Below are 21,091 nucleotides of genomic sequence, written 5' to 3'. Positions count from 1 at the left end.
TGTGTGGAATACCTGCAGAACAGGGACATGTAAGTAGTTCTATACAATATACAATTTATTTATTAGATAAGGGTGAATTGGTGTGTGTTGTAGCAGTGTTTTGCCCCCTAGGCCCCTCGTCTCGGCTAGTGACGTAGAAAGCCGTGCAGATTTTGACCAGCTCACCCGGAGACTGAAGGCAGGACACATTCAGAAACCGTATCTCACTCTAAACAGCATGGATGTTTTTTTTTTTTAAAGTTTGTATGCGTGTGGAAGCACCAGAGACACAAAATAACACCCCAAATCCCAAATTATTTTTTTTCATAATATGGGCACTTTAAGCAACAAATAGTTTTTGAGAACTTAAGCTTCTTTGTTGATTTAAAAAAAAAAAGGGGGTTTGTAGACATGGTGATATTTCCGTCAGTAAGGTGTGTATATATATATATCATGTGTACAGTGTACTGTACTTTATTATTTGGTTTTGGACCGTTGGTCGGACAAAACAAGACATTTGATGAAGTCACTGTGGCGTCTTTGATATTGTGATGGCCATTTTCACGAAACAAAACTGAAACGATCAGCTGATTATTTGTTAAAGTCATTCATCAAGTAAAGATTCACGATCACGTCCAGTTTCTCAAACGTGAGCATTTGCTGTTTTTTTTTTTTTAATATCATTTTACAAAGAATATTTTTTGACTGTTGACAACAGGCAATTTGATCACTTTGTTTTTGGAGTTGTTTTTTTTTTTTAAATAATTGCTTGTTCTTACTGTACTTGTACTACTTGTACTTGTATTACTGTAGTGCGTACTCTTCTGCCCCATGAGGAATTTTAAGTAGTGGCAAAGGGTCACAAAACTGTCAGCGCACCGCCCCCACCCCTCCTCCACGCAGTTGCTAGTAGCCAAGGAGGACACGGAGGAAGAGGTCATTATCTTCACTCGAGCTTCTGCGCTGGAAAGTCACCGGACGACACAATCTTCTGAACATAGCCATACTGAGAAATCCAGAGAGAGTTGTGTGGAGCTGATAGTCTTAATTAGCTTTGTAGCAACTCATTTGGCAACGGCTTGAATGTAACGGACGTTCATTAATATCAAAAAGTTACGCACTAAAGCTTTAAACTACTTTAAACTCCGTAGTGATGCTTCAACCCACCAAACACCAGATTACTCAACTGTGGCTGAAAATCATCATGAGATCATGTAGTGTCGTTCTGATGAGAGTTAATGGAAGCTTGGGCCTTCTAAACTACTCCTCACTCCACACTATCATCTGAAAACTAGGCTGCGTTAATGGATTTTTATTTTCAAACCAGTTTTTATTTTACCACCACCACATGCATCACTGTGTCAGGACCAAGGGCAGTGCATTGCCCTTTATGGACAGAGTTTACAGCAGCTTCACCCCCCTGCCCATATGCTGCTGCTGCTGCTGCAGCATGCCCTCATGCACTGGCACATTTCCCAGCATGCTTCAGAGCAGGAGGGTGGGTGTGAATAGAGATGAGATGAAGTAGAGAAGGGTTGAGAATGGGTTAAAGAAGAGAGAGAGAGAGAGATGATGGGTCAGAGAGAGAAATGTGGGCAAGAGGAGAATCGTATAAAAACACGCAAATGGAGATGACAGATAGTGTCGCTATTGACGGCAGCCAGCGGCATTGACTGACTTTCTTTGTGTTTATTTTACAGAAAAACGCACAGGACACGCATAAAAAAAAGGAGAAACCACAGAAAGAAACAAATGTATTTATTTATTTTTTTTCTCTCTTCCCTTTAGTGTTTTTTTTTTTTTTATAAAATGTTGTGCTTTCTCTCTCTTTTCAATGCTGCATTGCTATTCTGAGAGAAATGCTTCAGTCCAGCCCACGCACTGCCAGAGAGAGAGGGAGGGAGGGAGTGAATGGATGGAGGGATGGAGTGAGGAGAGATGGTGTGCATGTGTTATTGGAGGGGTCTGCTGCACTAACTCACTCACTGCCTGTCGGGGGGAGTTGGGGGGGGCTTCATGTGTCCCTGCGAGGGAAAGTCAGGCAGGCATGTAGCAGTGAGACAGAAACACCGTGTGTACAGTATTCTGTAAGCATGGAGGCACATGGGCTGGCTATATGATTGAAATCAATATTAATAATATTTGTACACATAACACGAAATGGCATATGCATACATAATCATGTATAACATAATCAATTTAATTCTTTTAAGGCTGCAACTAACGATTGTTTTTATTATTGATTAACTTGTCACTCTTATTTTTGATTTCTGAATTGTTTGGCACGTAACAGATCAGATAATAGTGAAAAGTGCTCTTGGGTTGTCTGACCAACTGTGCAAAGTGCAAATGAATTCAATTTAGAATTATTTAAAACCGAGAAAAGTAACAAATAGTTGTATTTAAGGAGCCGAAAACTATGAATCTTTTCTTGATATAGTACTGAAATAATAATTAGGTTAGCTAAATGATAGCATATGATATCATCACCATATACGGCTGCGCAATTGAATTTTCAGCTCGAAGTTAAACGAGAAAAGTATTAAGGGAAATTTCACAGTTGACGGTGTTTTCACTGTCGATTTAACTGTTTCACGTTTTCTTGAGTTCAATACATGTAACATCTTTCCAAAAGTCAACGAGTAATCATGTTAAATAATCTGATTTCAATATTGACCAAAATAATTGTGATTGTGATTTTTCTTTTTTTTTTTTTTCTTCCATAATCGAGCAGCCCTATCACAATACCATCCCACAACTTGCATATTAAAAAAAAGAAACTCTGAAAATATCACCTAGCCTTTACATATACTCCACGTGTAGAGATATAAGGTGGCCAAATTTACACTGCTTTTGTCGGAGTTGATGAATCAACTGTCTCTGCGCAAAATGCGTGTGTTAGTTGTACTACAGAGAGCGTTCAGTCCCTCTGTGACTCTGGGCTTTCTGCTCCATATGTGCACGTGAACCATAGGTCGTCAGGTTCCTCGTAAACGAAGCACAATATGGCAGCGAGTCGACAGACTGGCATCATGGCTCCGAATGTTTGAATCAGTCGGGGAAGCATTACTCATGCATTTAGGTTTTGTAACACACGGTGCCTAAAATAACATGCGTTTTGAAATAGATTTTCTTTGGGACGACAGCCTGCAGTTTGTATGAATTACTGTAGATCAGAACAGATGCAGAGCGTGTCCCATAGACCATCACGACCTGTCTGCAAAAATTGATTGAAAGAAGACTAATCTGCAACAATTTTAATGATTGATTAAATGAAGTCATTTTTTTAAAGCAAAGTGCCAAAAGTCACTAGTTCCAATGCCTTTAAATGTAAATATCTGCTGGCTTTCTTTGTCCTCCATTGTAGGAAACTAAACGTGTTTGTTTTGTGTTTTAATTTTGGACTTTTAGTGAGACAAAACAAGACATTTGAAGATGTCAACTTGGGCACTCGGAAATAGTGTGAAAAAAGTTGCAATAATTACTTTACTATAGTTTAGGCTATCTGTTTTATCTTAATCTATAATAAAATCATCAAAATGTATTATTTGATTATATTTTGTATTACTAATCTGAATCTACAAAGTAACTGAAGTTAATAAATAGTAAGTGGAGTATAAAGCGCAATATTTCCCTCTGAATTGTGGAGAAGTATAAAGTAGCATAACATGGAAATAGTGCATCACAATTGTACTAAAGTACAGAACTTGAGTATTTTTACTTAGTTACTTTCCACCACTGCCTAGCACATACTCTGTACTACAGAAATGGGGTACATCTATATAGTGCACATACTGTAGTATACCACGGTGTTCCTGCAGATACTGTTGGCAGCGAGGCAGAGCAGCAGGCATATGGGCACCAAGACAAATCCATACATGTGTGAAGCACACACTGCGAGACAAATGGCCGGGCTCAGCGGGGAGACCAGAAAGGGTTTATGTAGACACTAGTCTCCAAAGCACGCTGGAGGAGGGTCTGGTTACTCCACACAGCATTCGGGGACGGGAGGAAAACGTGCTCTGGTTTATTGGCATTTCTTTAAACCAATCACAATCGTCTTGGGCGGCACTAAGCGCCGGGAAAAGCCGCGGTGCCGCTGCAAAATAGCCTCGGAAAGAACTTTTTTTTGGTGGAACGTGTACATTTTAAAAGATTGGACAGATAGGGAATAACTGGAATTGTTGGGTCTTTGTAAATTATAGAGTGTGGTCTAGACCTACTCTATCTGTAAAGTGTCTTGAGATAACTCTAGTTATGATTTGATACTATAAATAAAATTGAATTGAAATAGTCTAGCTAGCTCTCTGGATTTACCCTACAGAGATCTGAGGAGCAGTTATCCTAGTCCTCAGAAATCCACCGGAGGTTAGAATTCAAACACAAAGAAAGCCCAAGGCAACGGATATCCGGCCTAAATGTGTGAAATCCGGCAACGGAGCAATCCCGGAAGTGGAACGTCAAGGATATAGACTATGTAGACACAGACACACAGGGCATGTAAACCAGAAACAATGCAGTCATATGGATGAAGACATGTTGGACAGATGAGTTACTGAAGTGGCTGCAAGGCAATTATAGCGGTCTTAATTCTTTCAGAGTGTGTGGGCTTTGCTGCTGGAACAACTCAATTCCCTTTCAGGATTAATAAAGTGCTCTTTTTTTATCTAACTATCAGCTGGATGTATGTAAACTGAAAGGAAATGTGATGTAAATGTTTTAGGTGTAAACGGTAGTTTTTTTTATTGTCGTCGTCGTCGGGTAGAAAGCTTGTATCTCCATATTTTCTTTCTTTCATAAATCAAAGCCTTTGGTCACCCTTTACGTCTGTCTGCGGGTTTTAAAAATATTTAAAAAGTGACAAGGCTTCTTTCTTTCTTTCTGAAAGTGCTCAAAATGTTTTCAAATTTTCATTCATTTTCTGAAAAACAACGTTTTTGGACATTCAAGGTTTCCCCCCGACAGCGACATTATGTCGTATTATATTTGGTTTGACCATTGAAATATATGGGTTTGACCCACATGGACAGGATGGAATATCCTTTAAATAACACAGTCATAATTAAATGAAAATCCCATTACTTTGACTTCCTGGAGCACAGTGTTGTCTTTAGTGTTACCTCACCGTGTGCCAGTATAAAAACCAGCCAATGAAACGGTCACAGACTTGGCCCCTCACTTCCTGTTTTAATAAGAGACAACATCAGATTAAGTTAGAGGAATGCACTCATAATGCAAAATATATTCATTTTAAAAATGCATTTTGTTGTACTAATAATTTAGAATTTGTATGAGCTATGTGTGTTTTTAATTGGCTGTTCAATTTGTGTTACGAGTACTATTCAGTAGGGCTGGGCAATATTGAAAAAATCAAATATCACGATATTTTTGACCAAATACCTCGATATCGATACCGCAACAATATTGTGGTGTTGACTATTGGTGCTTTCACAAAATATTTAAATGAGAATAATCATCAGTAATGTGGATATAATGACTAAGTGGGAAAAGGCAAATAATAGAACAGTTACACCAGTCTGGTGAGTTCAGAAAATGACATCACTTTACTGTAATGCAGCCTTTAAAAACCAGGAAAAGACAACACTTAAGCCATATCACCATATTACGATATCCAAAATCTAAGACGATATCTAGTCTCATATCACGATATCGATATAATATCGATATATTGCCCAGCTCTACTTTGAAGTCTTACATTTTCTGACCCAGCTCCATGTTCACAACATGCATTTGACACACGTGTGTACATGTATTTGTGTAGCCCATTTGTGTGCACGCATTCGCAATTGTGTTATCTTTATTTATTTGTATTGAATGAAATGCACTGCCAGTGGAGGTTCAGCTGTTTGTCAGCGGGGGGGCTTCTTAATTACGACATGTGAGGAAGCGTGTCGGAAAAGCCTCAGAGGGTCGTGATGCCAGGCTGTCAGGGCAGCAGAGAGGACCAGGCTATAGAGCTCAACAGTCCCGCCCACAGCGGGTTCCGGAAGTAAATGTACAATGCAATTTCTCCATTGACAACTTGGAGTATGAGCCATAAAATCGTAACTGTCGATGATAGACTTAAAACCAGCTACGACATGACTCAGCGATTGTATATGCTCATATAGATGCCAAAATTCATGGGGCACTACCCTTGTTTTGAGATAAATGTCTTTTTATTGGCGATGTCTTGGATAAGTACTTCATTACCCACAATCCTGAACAATCCCACAGTGATGCCTCTGATTGGTGGAACTCATGCTGGTGAGGAGGGGGGGTGTCAGTACCCGATCTGAGCTGCCTGCACGATCCGTCACGAGGATTTACGACACTGCATGAATCACGATCTGTTCCACGCTTCTGCCGTTAGCCTCTGCCGGGAAGCTAACGTTAGTTTAGCTAACAGCTGCTAGCTGACAGCTTGATTCAGTCTAAAGTAACGTTAACTCAAACTTAACACTGGGTAAAGCAGGCTACAGCTGACGTAACAGCTGTTATATATTTTAACGGTTATTTTCAGGTTTTATTTTGAAGGTCTTTTAAAGTTATTACATGCTGTCTCAGCTAGCGGTTAGCCGAATTAGCTGTTAGCTAAACTAACGTAGCTTCCTTTATTCAGTGGTGCGCGGTGGTTTATGGGATGAGTAGTTTCCTCGCTCTGAAATGACGATATGTACACAGTCTTGTACCTTTGACTTTCAAATTTTTCGTTTATGAGCCACGTACCGTCTGGTTAGCCTAAGGCATGGTCTAAAACTCTTTATATATGGATTTTTCCAGACATCAATGGGAGAAATGAATGGGAAATTTACTTCCGGAACCCAGGGTCTCTCAGAGGAGGGGCGGGACTGTTGAGCTCTATTTAGGTTACCGTGATTCAGGAAATAGCTCCGGTCAACTCCTTTTTAACCCTGGAATCAGAACATCCTGTTCTCGTATATTTGTTTCTGCCGCTCGCACTGATCATGTTCCTGGTTTAGAGGAGAAAACGCTGATCTCATTTTATTTTTTTGATTATTTCTTTGATTTTTTTTTTGCTTTGGAAAGAACCAGCTAGATCATTGCAGGTCATTGTTAGACCTATATGTCAGTATTTCATCATGTTGGCCATTGATGATGGTCATTGTGATGGAGGATGTTCCCTGAACACAAAACCAATCCGAGAAACCGGAAATGAACGTTACGTAGCTCCTTGATAGTGTTTTTGAATTCCAATGATTAAAAGTACGTTGTTAGTGATGTTGCTTCATCGAGTTTGTAATGAAATAGATTTTTTGTTTGATTTATGTTCCAAAATGACATTGTGAAAAAAGGGTAAGAACATAAATATTCGGGGTCGTGAGATTCTGTGGTCCCTCTTTCCTCTGTCCTATTGCCAGATGAGACCATATGGCAGCTGTCATGTCGCCTGCTCTCTTTTTATCAAAGTCAGATCACGGCTGCTCCCGTTTCCTCTGTCAGCTGTGTGTGTGTGTGTGTGTGTGTGTGTGTGTGTGTGTGTGTGTGTGTGTGTGTGTGTGTGTGTGTGTGTGTGTGTGTGTGTGTGTGTGTGTGTGTGTGTGTGTGTGTGTTATACATCGCTCAGCTAAAGCAGAATTTCAGGTTTAATCAAGCATTAAAGAAGCTGTACTGAAAGCTGCTCAAGGCAAGAGAATTATTTCAAATTGCCCCCGACCTCCCAGCTTAAATCACAGACTTCCTGTACGATTTCCTTCATATTTGTGTGTGTGTGTGTGTGTGTGTGTGTGTGTGTGTGTGTGTGTGTGTGTGTGTGTGTGTGTGTGCGCGCGCGCGCGTGCTTCTCGACACAGGAAGTGACCCAGCAAAATGTCTGAGCAAAATCTAAAGCAACATTAAATCACCTCATTCAGCTGTTTTGGTTTTTTTGTGGAGCCGCTGCTGTAGTAAACATGAATGAGCAATGTGCAGTTTATTGACATCACACTGTAGGACTTCTGGGTGTTGTAGTTAAACGTTTCCAAACAGTTGTCTCTTGCTGCCATTTTGAGGTACATGAGTGCATCCTTTGTTGGCTTTTGATTCAGTATTGCAGCTTAAAATATGTCTTTAAGTTAGAGTCACTTTTTTTTTTAAACCTTAAGTCATCTCAGTTTTTGGAATAAAGCACGCTTGATTGTAGATTAAATGTTTGATATATTATTACAGATGAAAATCAAATGTCAAATTTAGCTTTCACATACAATGAGGGTGCTTTAAACATGGGAAATAACCTGTGTATTGTATGTTTTGAACATAAATGGGTAATAGGGTTGTGCCGATGGACGATATCATCGTCGAGAGCCACCATCGTGATGCCACGCCCCCCACCCTGTCAGACACACATTAATCCTGGGCACGGAGCTGTGGGCGCCCACATTGACAGCTGGCCCAATCAGAAATTCAAAGTCAAGTGTGTTGGTGTGCAAAGCGCCGCAACAATCACAACAACCATGGATTGGAAACTTTATACATTGTTCGTCTGCTATTTCATCACTAAATTCACTTCTGAGACTTTTTAATGCGAGAAATCAACTATGAGCTGTTTTACGAAAATTGATGGCTAATTGCAAATTTGGTCCGACTGTGTCGGATTTCAGAAGCTCCACAGTCTGACATGACAGCCGGCCGGTGCCTGCCGGGGTCGTTGACATGCCGGTCGGCCTGTCCACCTTCACAGACCCGCCGTGAGCTGGCTGGAGCTCTCTCAGGAGACTCACGGACAAGAGCTTTAGTTCCTAACTCAACACACATATCCATTATAAGGTTAACTGGAACCTGTGGTTTTTCAAAGTTATAATCGCTCCACAAGAGATTGCGGGTGTAACGTAACAAGCTCACTGACCGGGCTGTCACTCACACACACCGGCCACGGAGCAGGCAAAGGAGGAGGAGAGAAATGGACAGCGGCCGACACGACCACACACGCCTATTAACTCGATAATAATCTTTCAACTCAGGACAGCGCCACTTCTCACAAATACAGATATGATTGGAGATTAGAAGTTTAACTGACACGTAACCGCGATCAGCACTCACACGCTCCGCTTAGCAACATCTGCAATGTTTAATTTTAATTGAATGCAGCCTACTGGCAGTCTGGCACACGTGGATGCTCAGTATCGATATCGGCGCCTATTATACCATTCAAATTTCATTTTTTTTTTTTTTTTTTTTTTAATTAGTTTTTAAGTAGAAAATATATATATATGTGTGTGTATGTGTATATATATGTATGTGTGTGTGTGTATATATATATATATATATATATGTATGTATGTGTGTGTATGTATGTATATATATATGTATATGTATATATATATATATATATATATATATGTATATATGTGTATATATATATATCAGATATCAGCCCAGAGTTCATAAAAAGTTTTGACTGTGCAATATTATCGTATTATAGACATGTTGAACTCTTGGGAAACGTTTGCAAAAAAAAAAAATCAAACCCGATGAATTGAGTTAAATGGGGTTAAAAAATATCAGCGATTTCCAGAATATACATACAAACAGAATTTGCAGGTTTTCCTTGACAAACTTTTTACATCTTTGAGACTAAATTCATCCCTATGCATGTTGTGTTCTTCTCTTTCAGTGTGGAAACTGGTGAACAAGTGAATGTGAACCTGTGAGAGAGAGACTTGTAGAAGAAAAGGTGGATGCCACTTTGGATCTCAACAGTACCGTCCCCGCACCACATGGAGGTTTTCTGGGGGGTTTTCTCAGCTGCTTTCAAAGCCGAGGCTCCCCACTAACTACCCCTGCTCCTTTTCCACTATTTTTACTTTCTTGTTGTTGTCGGGATTAGGGGCTACAGACCTCTTCCATTCTCGTCTGCTGTTTTGTTCTAAGCAAGACCAAAACCAGGTGCCAAACTGTGTCAAGAGAAGAAGCAAAAAAATCGATGAAACTAACCGTCACCAAATCATCATAAGAAGAGTTGATTTAGTCATTTAGCTTTTGAAAACCTGATTTATTACCTAGAGTACAGCATTATTGATCTCCCCCTCAACCCACACGCACATTGCAACATCCTGCATCCCATTAAAATCCTATTTAATCTCAACACGTTCATCACAGCACATTGAAGAGATATTTCAGCAAACTTTATATCCATTGTCTTCAGTCGGTGTTTGCATAGCTGCTGCTCTCAACGCTGACACGGAGAGGCGACGATCAGTGCATTATTGGTTCAAAGTGCTTTATAAACGGATCCTCCAGCTTGTAGTCGTGTGTTGCCGAAGAGGCGCGTGGTAGGCGGCGATAACTCTGCTCTGACGCCGCCTGAACATTTCATGGCTTCGGCAGGACAGCGTTGGCTGGCGGGCAACACAAGCCACGTCTAACCTGATAAATATAGACTCCACTAGCACCACCGCCGCTGCTGCTGCTGCTGCTGCTGCTGCTGCTGCTATCTCAAAGGCTTGGAGATATCCCGTCGTCTCAGTCTGCGCTGTGAAACACTGTTGCCACCTTTCCTATCTCCTTCTTCCAGTTGCTTATATGAGAGAGGCCTCTCGCTCCGCGTCGTCGTCTGTTTCTTCCTACACGTGGCGCTAAACAACCCGAAAGCCCCCTTTATCTAATCCCAGTGACCTCTTCAATGTTTTTGCATTCTTCCTTATATTCTACTTAAAAGAAAACATGCAATTTAAAACCTTTCACTGTATTTATATTTACTGTGGAGGTGTGTATGAACATAACCTGAAGCCATACTGAACACCAGCCATACAAATACCTTTTTTTTTTTTTTTTCTCTCATTTACAAACGCCTCACAATGTTTAGGATTTCTTCAACCGAGTGATCTTCGAACACATCAGTGCACATTCAGGGAGTCAACGAAGACACTGCCGGTGAATAGGACTCGACGTTTCACACGTTTGGATGACAGAACGGCTTTGTAAGGTGTCGTTTTTTTCTACCCGTGTCTTAACTAGATCGTACCGAATCTGTGAGCGGACAGCCCGCGGCGTCAAGCGTGGCAGTGACTGCGTCGAGTTTCCGCCGTCGCCCCGTGTTCCTCTGTCTTGACGGATGAATCCGGACATTTTCATGTCTGTTCTGTGGGCAGAACCTCTCTGCCCCGCTAGAACCGGGCCCAAGCCCTCCTTCGTTCTCTTTTGTTGGGCCAAGCTAAATTCAGAGCAAAGACACTCACACAAGGGTATCGAACGCACATAGATCCTCCCGTTTTTAAAAAAAAAAAAAACTTTTTTCTTTGTCATTTTGACACCTGTTTCTTGCTATTGATCACTCTTTTGTGAATGCCTTGACATGCTCATTTATTGAACTGATCTCTGTTCTCTAGTAGCTGCTGGAAGAATTTGTTTTCTTAAAGATTTCTGCTCGATGTTCAGTCAGCAGCTTTATTTGTCAAAACTCACTGTCCACAACTTCTAAATTCACCATTCTACTATAATTTAAACCCAAATTTCAAGCATAATTGACCTTTTACGGATTCTCTTCCTCTAAACCCTTTTGAAAGGAAGAGTTTGTTTATTGGCAAATTGTGAGCAAATACAAATTTAAGTCACAGCTTGTTCACTCGTTCACTAAACAAAGCTGAGATCTCTGAAGCTGCCAGCACTGTTTACAGACACGAGACGCGCAGGGCTCCCAATATTTTGATTTGAAAACAGACATTATTTTTCCACGTATGATTTTTACATAAAACAGGACAACAGAAGTGCCAAGCTCAAACTAGAAAACATCTAACATCTGTTAAAGCTCATCAAACGTGAAACATAAAGTTTACATACAACACTAAATGTTTACAGACAAAGTTTTTCCATCACAGTTTCTTACATGAATCGTAACTTTTGTGCCATAAACTCCTCCAAGAAAACTCTTCAGTTGGAGATATGTAAGACTCTTTTTGCGGAGCGGTCATTATATTAAAAGGAGTCTCATTTTATTTACAGAAAGTGTAAAAAAAAACAAAAAAAAACGTACTGCCTATTTTGAAGATTTAGAATTTTGGCCTAGAGACTGTAGACCAAAATCAAATATCCGACACCTGCTGCCATAAAACAACTACATTATTCTATATTTATAATCTGTTAAAAGTTTTCATTTCAGAACAACAGCCATTCCACAGCCAGTTCGTACAGGGCCTAAAAAACCCTGAAAGACCTCAATGTTTACAAAAGCTGCTTAAGGGAAGGATTTGTATACCAGGAGAAATGTTTACATTAAGCTGAAGAAGTGAAATGCCAAACACATTCATACATTGATACATTGCTTGAACTAAGTCAATCCGCTGAACTCCAAGAGAAACCCTTTGCTCCTGTGCGGTGTGTACAGAACAAGAAAGGGATCGGTTCATCGGACTTTTCATACACAAGGTTTTTATAAGTCAAGAAGCCGCCGTCTTGGAAAAGGACGCTGACAGTTCACATTTGGAGCTGTTTATGTGATTATTTTTGTTTTTGTTTTTGACACGACGGCTCCAGAACTTTTGTGATCAAACGATGAAACCTGCAACTTTAAGAGCGATGTTTTGCTCGTCCCTCGCTCTCCTGCTTTTCTCCTGCCTCGCCGTCTCCACGTTAACCGTCGCCACGGAGCGACGCGCTGTCGACAGCGACGTCAGGACTCTGACCGCCGGCGGCAGCTCCGCTGCAGCCGGTAAGAAGAGCACCACCTTGTTCCTCCTGACCGGCTACAAGCCGCCGCTGCCCCCGCTGCCCGCCGGGCCCAAAGTGGCGCCGAAAGCGGCCGAGGTGGAGGACGGCGATGATCCACCGGTTGCGGCCGAGCTCCCTCCCAAGCCCCTCCCTCAGACCATGTTGCCAAGGAACATGACTGCCGACGCCCTGAAGCCTCCGCTCGGTGCGGCCCAGGTGGCTCCGCCTCCCAGACAGCTGGTGGATGTGGACGTGTGCAGGTACAGCTACAACGTCCTCTTCTGTTGTGTTTTGTGGATCTGTTTCTTTGAGTATTAAAAGGCAGATGAAAATATGATTTAAATACACAAATCAAACAACCTCTTTAGAGGGACTCTAAACTGTCGAGGATCAGTGTCCTCTCGCAGCAGAAATGGCAACAACTTTTAGGTGCAAGGGCACAAAAATCCAAGTGAAAAAAACAGTTCAAATCCAATCTGCTCCCTTAAGAAAAACTGGTGGTTAAAACCTGTTAAGACCAAAATTGATGAGCCTTTGGTGTGCTGTATAAAGTGGACTACGGCTCCCAGCAGAGGGGCCACATCTCCTTTATAGCCCAGATGTACTTCCATCCAGTGTGATAAACACATCACACTGGATGCCATAAAAAAAATTTAAAATGAGGCGCATCATGAATCTTTTCCTCGATCTCGCTGGAGCTCATATTTTTGCACTGAGAGGCATCTTGCTGTTGCTAGGCAACATGTAATCAGCTCTAAATCAGTTGCGTGCTGGTGAGTAAACCCCCCCACCTCAGGCGAAGCAGCACCATCAGTAATACCAGAAAATTATATAAAGCTCCTCACTTGTGTTTGTTTATATCTTGACGTTTCTTTTAATGTTGCTGTCGTCTCAGTCTGTAAGATTACATCATAGCTCAGTGACAACAGCTATTAGCCTTTACTAAATTTCTGGTTTCGGGCATGAATTCATGCCTTAAATGACTCCCAGAAATCACTTCAGTAGGAGATATGTAAGACTCTTGTTATGGAGACGTCATCGTGTTACGTGAGTTTACAGTTACAGTGCTGCTCATAAGTTTAGGAACCCATGCTAAAGTTCACCATAACTAGACTAGAGCATTGAGAGATGATTTTATGGAAAGTACCCCATGCCAATCTCTAGGTATGGTGAAGGGTATGTGGGTATGTGCCGGCTATTTTAATTCCAAAGGCCAAGGGAACTTTATCAGGATGCATAGTATCCTGGATCCATGAAATAACTGGCCTTTAAAAATAAAAATCTGCCTACCTCTATGGGAATTTAACATAGGGGTGAGTATACTTATGCCCCCTGTATTTTAAGGAAGAATATTTATTTATTTACGATACATTGTTCATTCACAAAGAAAATTGGTGTCCTTAAAGGGTGGATTTTTCCTAATTTCCAAAAGATGATTTTTTTATTCCTATTTTTAGTCAACTTTAGCATGGGTTCCTAAACTCAGGAGCAGCACTGTATGTCATTTTGTTTACAGAAAATGTTAAACAAGACCTATTTTGAAGGATTGATGATGGTGATGATAATCTTTTTCAACCTGAGGTGCTCAGAGGGCTCCTCCAACAAAACGCAAGACCAACTAGAGCGCGTAAGCAGTGAGCCAAAAAGCTTAAATCTCATTGGAAACGATTGCAAAATGTCGACCTCCACTGCTAAAGTCTGGTAGCATTAGCATTATCTTTCATACAAAGGAGTTCATTCCTCTTCAAAACGAGGCCTCTCATCGTCCTGTAAAGTGCTTTATAGCCTTGTGGAGGCACATCTGTGCTGCTTTAAAGTCAGATAGTAATGGGCTTGGATCAGATATGACCATGAGAAAATGTGCATTAGCTCATTGGAAAACTGCCTCCGGAAACACTAACATGTTGTTAGACATTGGATCAATAAGGCTTGGTCCTAAATGTCATGTTTTACCATGTTAGTCATTAGGTATTGCCAGACCTATGTCCACACCGCTGTGGGGTATAAGGTCTCGCTCCACCACACATACATTCTGGGATAGGAGAAAAAACACTCTGGGTTGTTTGCTTTTCTTAAACCAATCCCAATCGTCTTGGGCGGTGCTAAGAGACGGTGGCTCTGCAAAATAGTCTCAGTAAGGAACTTGTTTTGGTGGAACATTTGCACCTCGCAAATGAAAACGCCACATACAATATTAAATGAAGTTAACTGTTCACACAATACACTAACGTGAGTTATTTAAATTAGCTGATACATGGTTAAACCTCATTTGCTCCTACCAGTGTATTGCGTGTAGAGATGGTCCGATACCATTTTTTTGCTTCCCGATATGGATTCCGTTACCTGAACTTGCGTATCGGCCGATACCGAGTACTGATCCGATACCAGTGTGTCACATATTTTATTATGTTTTAACAGCTGTATACTACTATCCCTGTATGGATGTGATATGATTGCTATCGTCGTTGTACGGCCTGGCTCAGGTTAAACGTTTCCTGAAACATGAACATAGAACATAGCCATAGAATTTTCTTTTATTATCCAGTTTGACAGTGAGTCATAACAGAAAAAGAACATAAATAAATTACTTTAAAGTAGATTTTCTTTGGGGCTAAATTACGTGGTATCGGCTCGCTGCATAAACTCAAGTACTTATCGATACCGATACCAGCATTTTAGGCAGTATCGGAGGCTTTTCCAATACTGGTATCGGAACATCTCTAATTGCGTGTGTATTTTGTCCGTAGCAAATCCCCGCCAATCGGCCCCAAAACGTCCCAGTTAGAAGGTTGTTGTTGTTGTTTCCCGAAGAGAAAGGCGTTAGACAACGGCAACACGCGGATGTTCCAGCGATTGTCCTGGAAATGAACTGAGTCGTCGATCCAGACTAGTCATGACAGACCAGGTTTAGAAAGAATCCTAAATGGTACAAGCGGCGGAGACTTCAACATTTTTTTTTTGGTTAAACTTACCCACTTCTGTTCCACAGGGGTTACTTCGACGTGATGGGGCAGTTTGACACCACGTTCAACTGCTCCAAGGGCAGCTACATCTACTGCTGCGGTACCTGCCACTACCGGTTCTGCTGCGAGCACCAGAGGAGCCGGCTGGACCAGGAAGCCTGCAACAACTACATCTCCCCCGTCTGGGCCGACCCACAGGGCCCCGTCACCGTAAACGAGGACAACAAGCCCGACCCGGACTTTGAGACGCTCCAGCAGCAGAACAGCAGGTCAGAGTCTGGACTTGTTTGTCACTGCTCGCATTATTTAAAGCCATTTTAAGGAAAAGTACACGATCTAAACAAATAAGTATTGTTGTATAAACGCACCTTCTGATCTCTTTTTATTTAAAATAAAGAAAAAAAAAAACCTTTATTGCTGCATTTAACTACCTAAAATGATCATGTTTTTGTATTATTTTGGTTTACAAAAGAATTTCAGGAATATATATACCACAGTGCCACTTTTTAATTTTTAGATTAGCAAGAGTAGAAGTAGTAGGAGTAATACATGTTAAAGTTGTAGTAGTATTTGTTCTCGTAATGTATATGCATCCTAATATAGTACACAATGGGACAAATTAGATGTCATTACATGATGATGATGATACATTATATCTTCCTAAACTTTTTGTGCTTTTTCTACAACCCACTTTTATTTGTCTTATATATATATATATGAAATGACAATGGTATATAAAGAAATAATATAATAGAAGCATAAATAACTAAAAGATGTCATTTCCCTCTCCATACAGCACGGCCTATGTGATCGGAGGTGTGATCTCCTTCACGCTGGTGGTGGCCGTGGGCGTCAGGATCGCCTTCAGCAAGGTGGCGCGGCGACCCCGCAACAGGGACATCAACATGCCCAGGTGAGACCACAGGACGGGTAGGGTGGAGAGAATCCTGGTGGTGATGATTTAGACAGAAGGGAGAACATCAGTGCACCAAGGTGAGGCTGGAGAGGAGTCGATATCAGACAGGAAGTGACTTTCAGACATGGAAACTGTTCCAATGCTTGCTCTATTTGTCTGTTAGGCTTTCAATCATACACACATGTTCCATAATGACTCTCTAATAATGTGACTGGATGATTGCAGATAGAGCTGTAATGCTCATGAAATATTTAGCAGCAAGTATACAAATAGGATGGCGCCTGGTTAGCTCACCTGGTGGAGCGGGCGCCCATATATAGAGGTTTACTCCTCGACGCAGCGGCCGCGGGTTCGACGCCGACCTGCGGCCATTTGCTGCATGTCATTCCCCTTCTCTCTCCCCTTTCAGGTCTAAGCTGTCCTATCCAAATAAAGGCCTAAAATACCCAGAAAATAATCTTAAATTTTATTTTTTTTTTTAAAAGAAAGTATACAAATAGGAGTGGTATATAACGCGAGTATGAACTGTGTTGGAAATATTAGAGAAATGAATACGAATACTTTTATTTTTGATACTTGAGTTCTGCCAATTTTGGCAATTTTGCTGATGATACTTTTGTACTTTATTGAAATTGTGAAGGCAGGACTTTTACCTGTAATTAAAAATGTCTATAGTTTGGCATCAGTACTTTCACTTAAAGGGATAGTTTGGATTTGTTGGGGTTGTATGAGGTTTTATCCATAGTCAGTGTATTACCTACTACTGGCTGTCGGCACGCCGCCAGTTTGGAGAAGCAGGCAGGAGTACTGACACGGAAGCAAAGTGATGTACGGCTATGGACGGGGGCAGCAGATAAACGATTTTAGATACCTAACAAAAATCTATATCAGTTTAGTGTACGCTATATTTAGAATATTTTCACCGCTTTACCTTGCTGTCAGACGGCCCTTTACAACGGGGAGCTGAAGCCGTTGTGTCGCTCTCTTCAAAGCCGCCAGACTCCTTTGACAAAAACATTTTACCTAAAAACATTGTCATTTTACCTCGCAGAACACGGGAGTTGCTGGTGTACTGCTGCCTCGATCGGTTAGTTTGTGTTAATTGTGTGACTTTGGTGTTTTAACGAGTTAGTCCGGATTCACCAAAGTCACACAATAACCCAAATAAAAGAGTCTGGTGGCTTCGACAAGAGCATAGATAGCGACTTCAGTTCCCCGTTGTAAAGCGTTGTCTGACGGCAAGGTAAAGTGGAGAATGAGGAGAATGGAAGTGTTCCATCATGGATGCCTCCGACAAATATGCCAGATCTTTTGGCCTAATAAGATCTCCAACATCCATCCATCCATCCATCCATGGATGGATGGATGGATGGATGGATGGATGGATGAAGATCTCCAACAATGAACTGTACAAGAAAACGGGAAGCCGGAGCATCACCAAGGAGATTACGCACCGACGCCTGAGATGGCTAGGACGGTGGAGGTTAGGAGGATGGAGCAGGACCGCATCACAAAAGCCGCCTTAAGATGGACACCACCTGGCAAAAGAAAACCTGGGAGGCCCAAAACCACCTGGCGCAGAACTGTGACACAAGAGCTGGAACAGATGAACCTGTCATGGGGAGAGGCCCAACTGCTCCCTGCCAGGGACCGAATGCAATGGAGAATGCTCATTGAAGCCTTATATCCCATAGGGGATGAAGAGGAGTAAGTAAGTAAGGTAAAGTGGTAAAATAGTCTAAATATAGCACACACTTAAACTGATATAGGTTCTTTTTGGTGTCTAAAATGCGTGTAGCTGCTGCCCCCGTCCACAGCAGTACATTGCTTAGCTTCCGGGTCGGTACTCCTGCCTGCTTCTCCGACCGCCATCTACTGCAGCTAACACACTGACTATGGAGAAGTACCTCATCCAAACACACTTCAAAAAAATCCCGACTTTCCCTTTAAGTAAATGATTTGAATACTTCTTCCGCTGCAGTTCACAGCTTCAACTGCTGGGTTTTGGAGTGTGGTGAATATATGAATGTTTCCTCCGTATTCTTCTTCTCCTCGACTCTGCCTTTCTGTCCCTTTCTGACCTTTCTGTCTTTCTCTTTATCCTCCCTTTCCCTCATCCCTTCCGCCGTCCTCTGCTGTGTCAGATCACTGGTGGATATCTTGCGTCACCAGTCGAGCCCGGTGCAGCAGGGAGAGAGGAACAACACCGCAGTGTTGACCACCACCGCCTCAGACGGACGGACATCCAAAAACCACTACACCCCCATCCTGCAGAGCAAAGACAACCGCAGTAAGTACTTCATGGTGAAAGAGCAGAATTGAGAGGAGAATGCATCCTATCAGTTCCACACTTTCGCCATGATGTTCAGGTGAAATTAACGGTGCCACGTCCCCGTCGGCATGGATGGTAATTGCTTTTGTTCAAATGTCGTTATCAGTAAAACGCGTCACACTGAAGCTGGAATACATCTGTTGCAACTGAGTTATTGTAGACGCTGCTATTTAGAGTAGTTAACGGATACATATTATCTTATTAAGCCTTAGGCCTCTTTCACACTGCCTGCGTGGCGTGAGCGTGTCAGCTGCGTGGCGTGTCCGTTTTTATTTCGGCTCCCATGTCAACAGGTTAGAGCTTACACACTGCCTGCGTGACACGCACATCTCAGGCGTGGCTCGAGCCGCGCCGAAAACACGTACATGCTAGAAATAGGACCGACGCTTATTTTTCACGCGACCTGCAAGCGTGTTGGAAGCGTTTCCATTCAAAATAGAATAGGAAAAGATGTTTATATGTCATTTTGACACGAATACATTTAATAAATGACATTTTGATGTTTGAAAGTCTCTAGGTTTTGACATAAATGCAGATATAAATGTAATTAAAAAAAATAAAAATAAATAATTATCGATTTTCAAATATCGAAATATGCCGACGCCGTCTTTGCTGTAATCAAATCAGTATATAGGGTAGAAGAACACGCTATTATTTCATTTTATCGATGGGAAACATACATGTGCCCAGACGAGGCTAGCAGCAGCAGCAGCTCCGCGTCAGACACCTTTCTGGTGTGTGAAGACATAGAAAACGCCACGCAGCCGCCACGCAACTGACACGCAACAGAAACGCCACGCTCACGCCACGCAGCCAGTGTGAAAGAGGAAATGAAACCACATTAGTTCATCCATTTGCAGAAAGTTTGTCTAATAATCCTTTTGATTGCTTATAATGTGGATTCACCTTAATTTATTCTGTGTTTGGTAGGGAATAACTCTAAATGTAACCACACATTTGATGCATTGTGCCAACAGAAATCCCTTCAGTGTTTCTGTGCGTGAATAATGAATGCAAACGGACTACAACTGGATGTTCAGCTAGTCATAATGTTCACCTAAAAAAGTTGTTGATCAACTAAATGCTCAACATGGCACAGTCACTGAACTTTAGACCTTAACAGTGACGTTTGTCGTGTTTCTTAGGTTGTGTCTTGGCCACAAAAAAAACCCATTTTCTTTTAGTATTCAAATGCTGAAATGCAGTGGAAGTCATCTTTACATTGTCTAATGTGTGGGCTGTTGTTGTTTTTTAACAGTTGCTATCACAGATGGATGTTTTTCACAGTATTTGTTTCACATATTTTCCCAGCTAAATCAAGTGATGTATGCTTTGTTTTTGAGGTAACCATGACCCTGACAGTGGCTACAAGTCATCAAAGACAAATTCAACAAGTCTTTATTTAATGGTCTCGTTCTTAATGCACCTCAGGCTGCCCACTCCCGACAGCTTTGAGTTGTTTCTGATGATGAGACAAAAATGAGAGTTGGATATCAGAGTGTTGGTGAACGTGTTTGTTTTCCTGTATTGTAACAATTCACACAAAAATAACACACACACACATACACACACACACACACACACACGTCTCTCTTTACTGCTCTGTCACTCTCTGCTGCCACTGTCGCTCACCTCTCACAGAACAAGCTCTTCTCTTTCAGTCTGTCCAGGATTTTGCTAAATTGTTTCATGATTTTTTTTGCAGAACCTTCACCCCCAATTTCCACCAACTGCGGAACGGCTGCGGATCCGCTCCGGAACGGCGGCGTAGTCAATAGGTTTCCATTAAAGTCAATGTGTGTATTTCCACTGACTGCGGAACGGCTGCGGAACGGCTGCGTTCCGACTCCGGCGATCCGCAGCCCTCCGGAGCAGACATGCAGAGCTTCTATTTTTGCCGGATGCCGGAGAGCTCCGCAGCAATTCAGCACAGGACAGATTGTGCGGGACAGGAAAGTCGAGCACAGAAACAAAATTAAACATCCGGTTAATTTTCAAAATAAAATACACCGTGCTCACAGCGGATCATATTTACCTGCACTACACCTTGAAAACGTCATAGTGGGCGGAGGCAGGCCTGAAGTCAAGTCTGTGGTTCTGTTTATAGAAACTACATCCTGTTATATCGCGCGATCATGCGTGAATTCGCGAGATCTCGTGGGTCCTCAGGACTTCAGCTGTCAGTCATGGCCACAGCCGTTCCGCAACAAATCCGCACCTGGCGGGCATTGAAGGACGGCGGAGCGCGGAGCCGCA

At 41.9% G+C, this 21,091-nt stretch overlaps 1 protein-coding gene across 3 annotated transcripts in view; it reads left to right on the top strand.

Annotated features, from left to right (window-relative positions):
- The window catches only part of shisa7b (shisa family member 7), a 46,593-nt gene that overhangs the window by 10,410 nt on the left and 15,092 nt on the right, over positions 1-21,091 (top strand). For all 3 annotated transcript variants that reach the window (XM_031294728.2, XM_031294730.2, XM_031294729.2), the window contains 4 exons: positions 9,593-12,884; positions 15,614-15,856; positions 16,384-16,500; positions 18,648-18,793. In XM_031294728.2, coding sequence (XP_031150588.1) covers positions 12,469-12,884; positions 15,614-15,856; positions 16,384-16,500; positions 18,648-18,793 — 922 coding nt within the window. In that variant the 5' untranslated portion in view covers positions 9,593-12,468. The remainder of the gene's footprint in view (positions 1-9,592; positions 12,885-15,613; positions 15,857-16,383; positions 16,501-18,647; positions 18,794-21,091) is intronic.

The sequence above is a fragment of the Sander lucioperca genome, chromosome 16 (genome assembly GCF_008315115.2).
Source record: "Sander lucioperca isolate FBNREF2018 chromosome 16, SLUC_FBN_1.2, whole genome shotgun sequence".
Classification (NCBI taxonomy): Eukaryota; Metazoa; Chordata; class Actinopteri; order Perciformes; family Percidae; genus Sander; species Sander lucioperca.
This window is presented reverse-complemented; position numbering and strand designations above follow the sequence as displayed.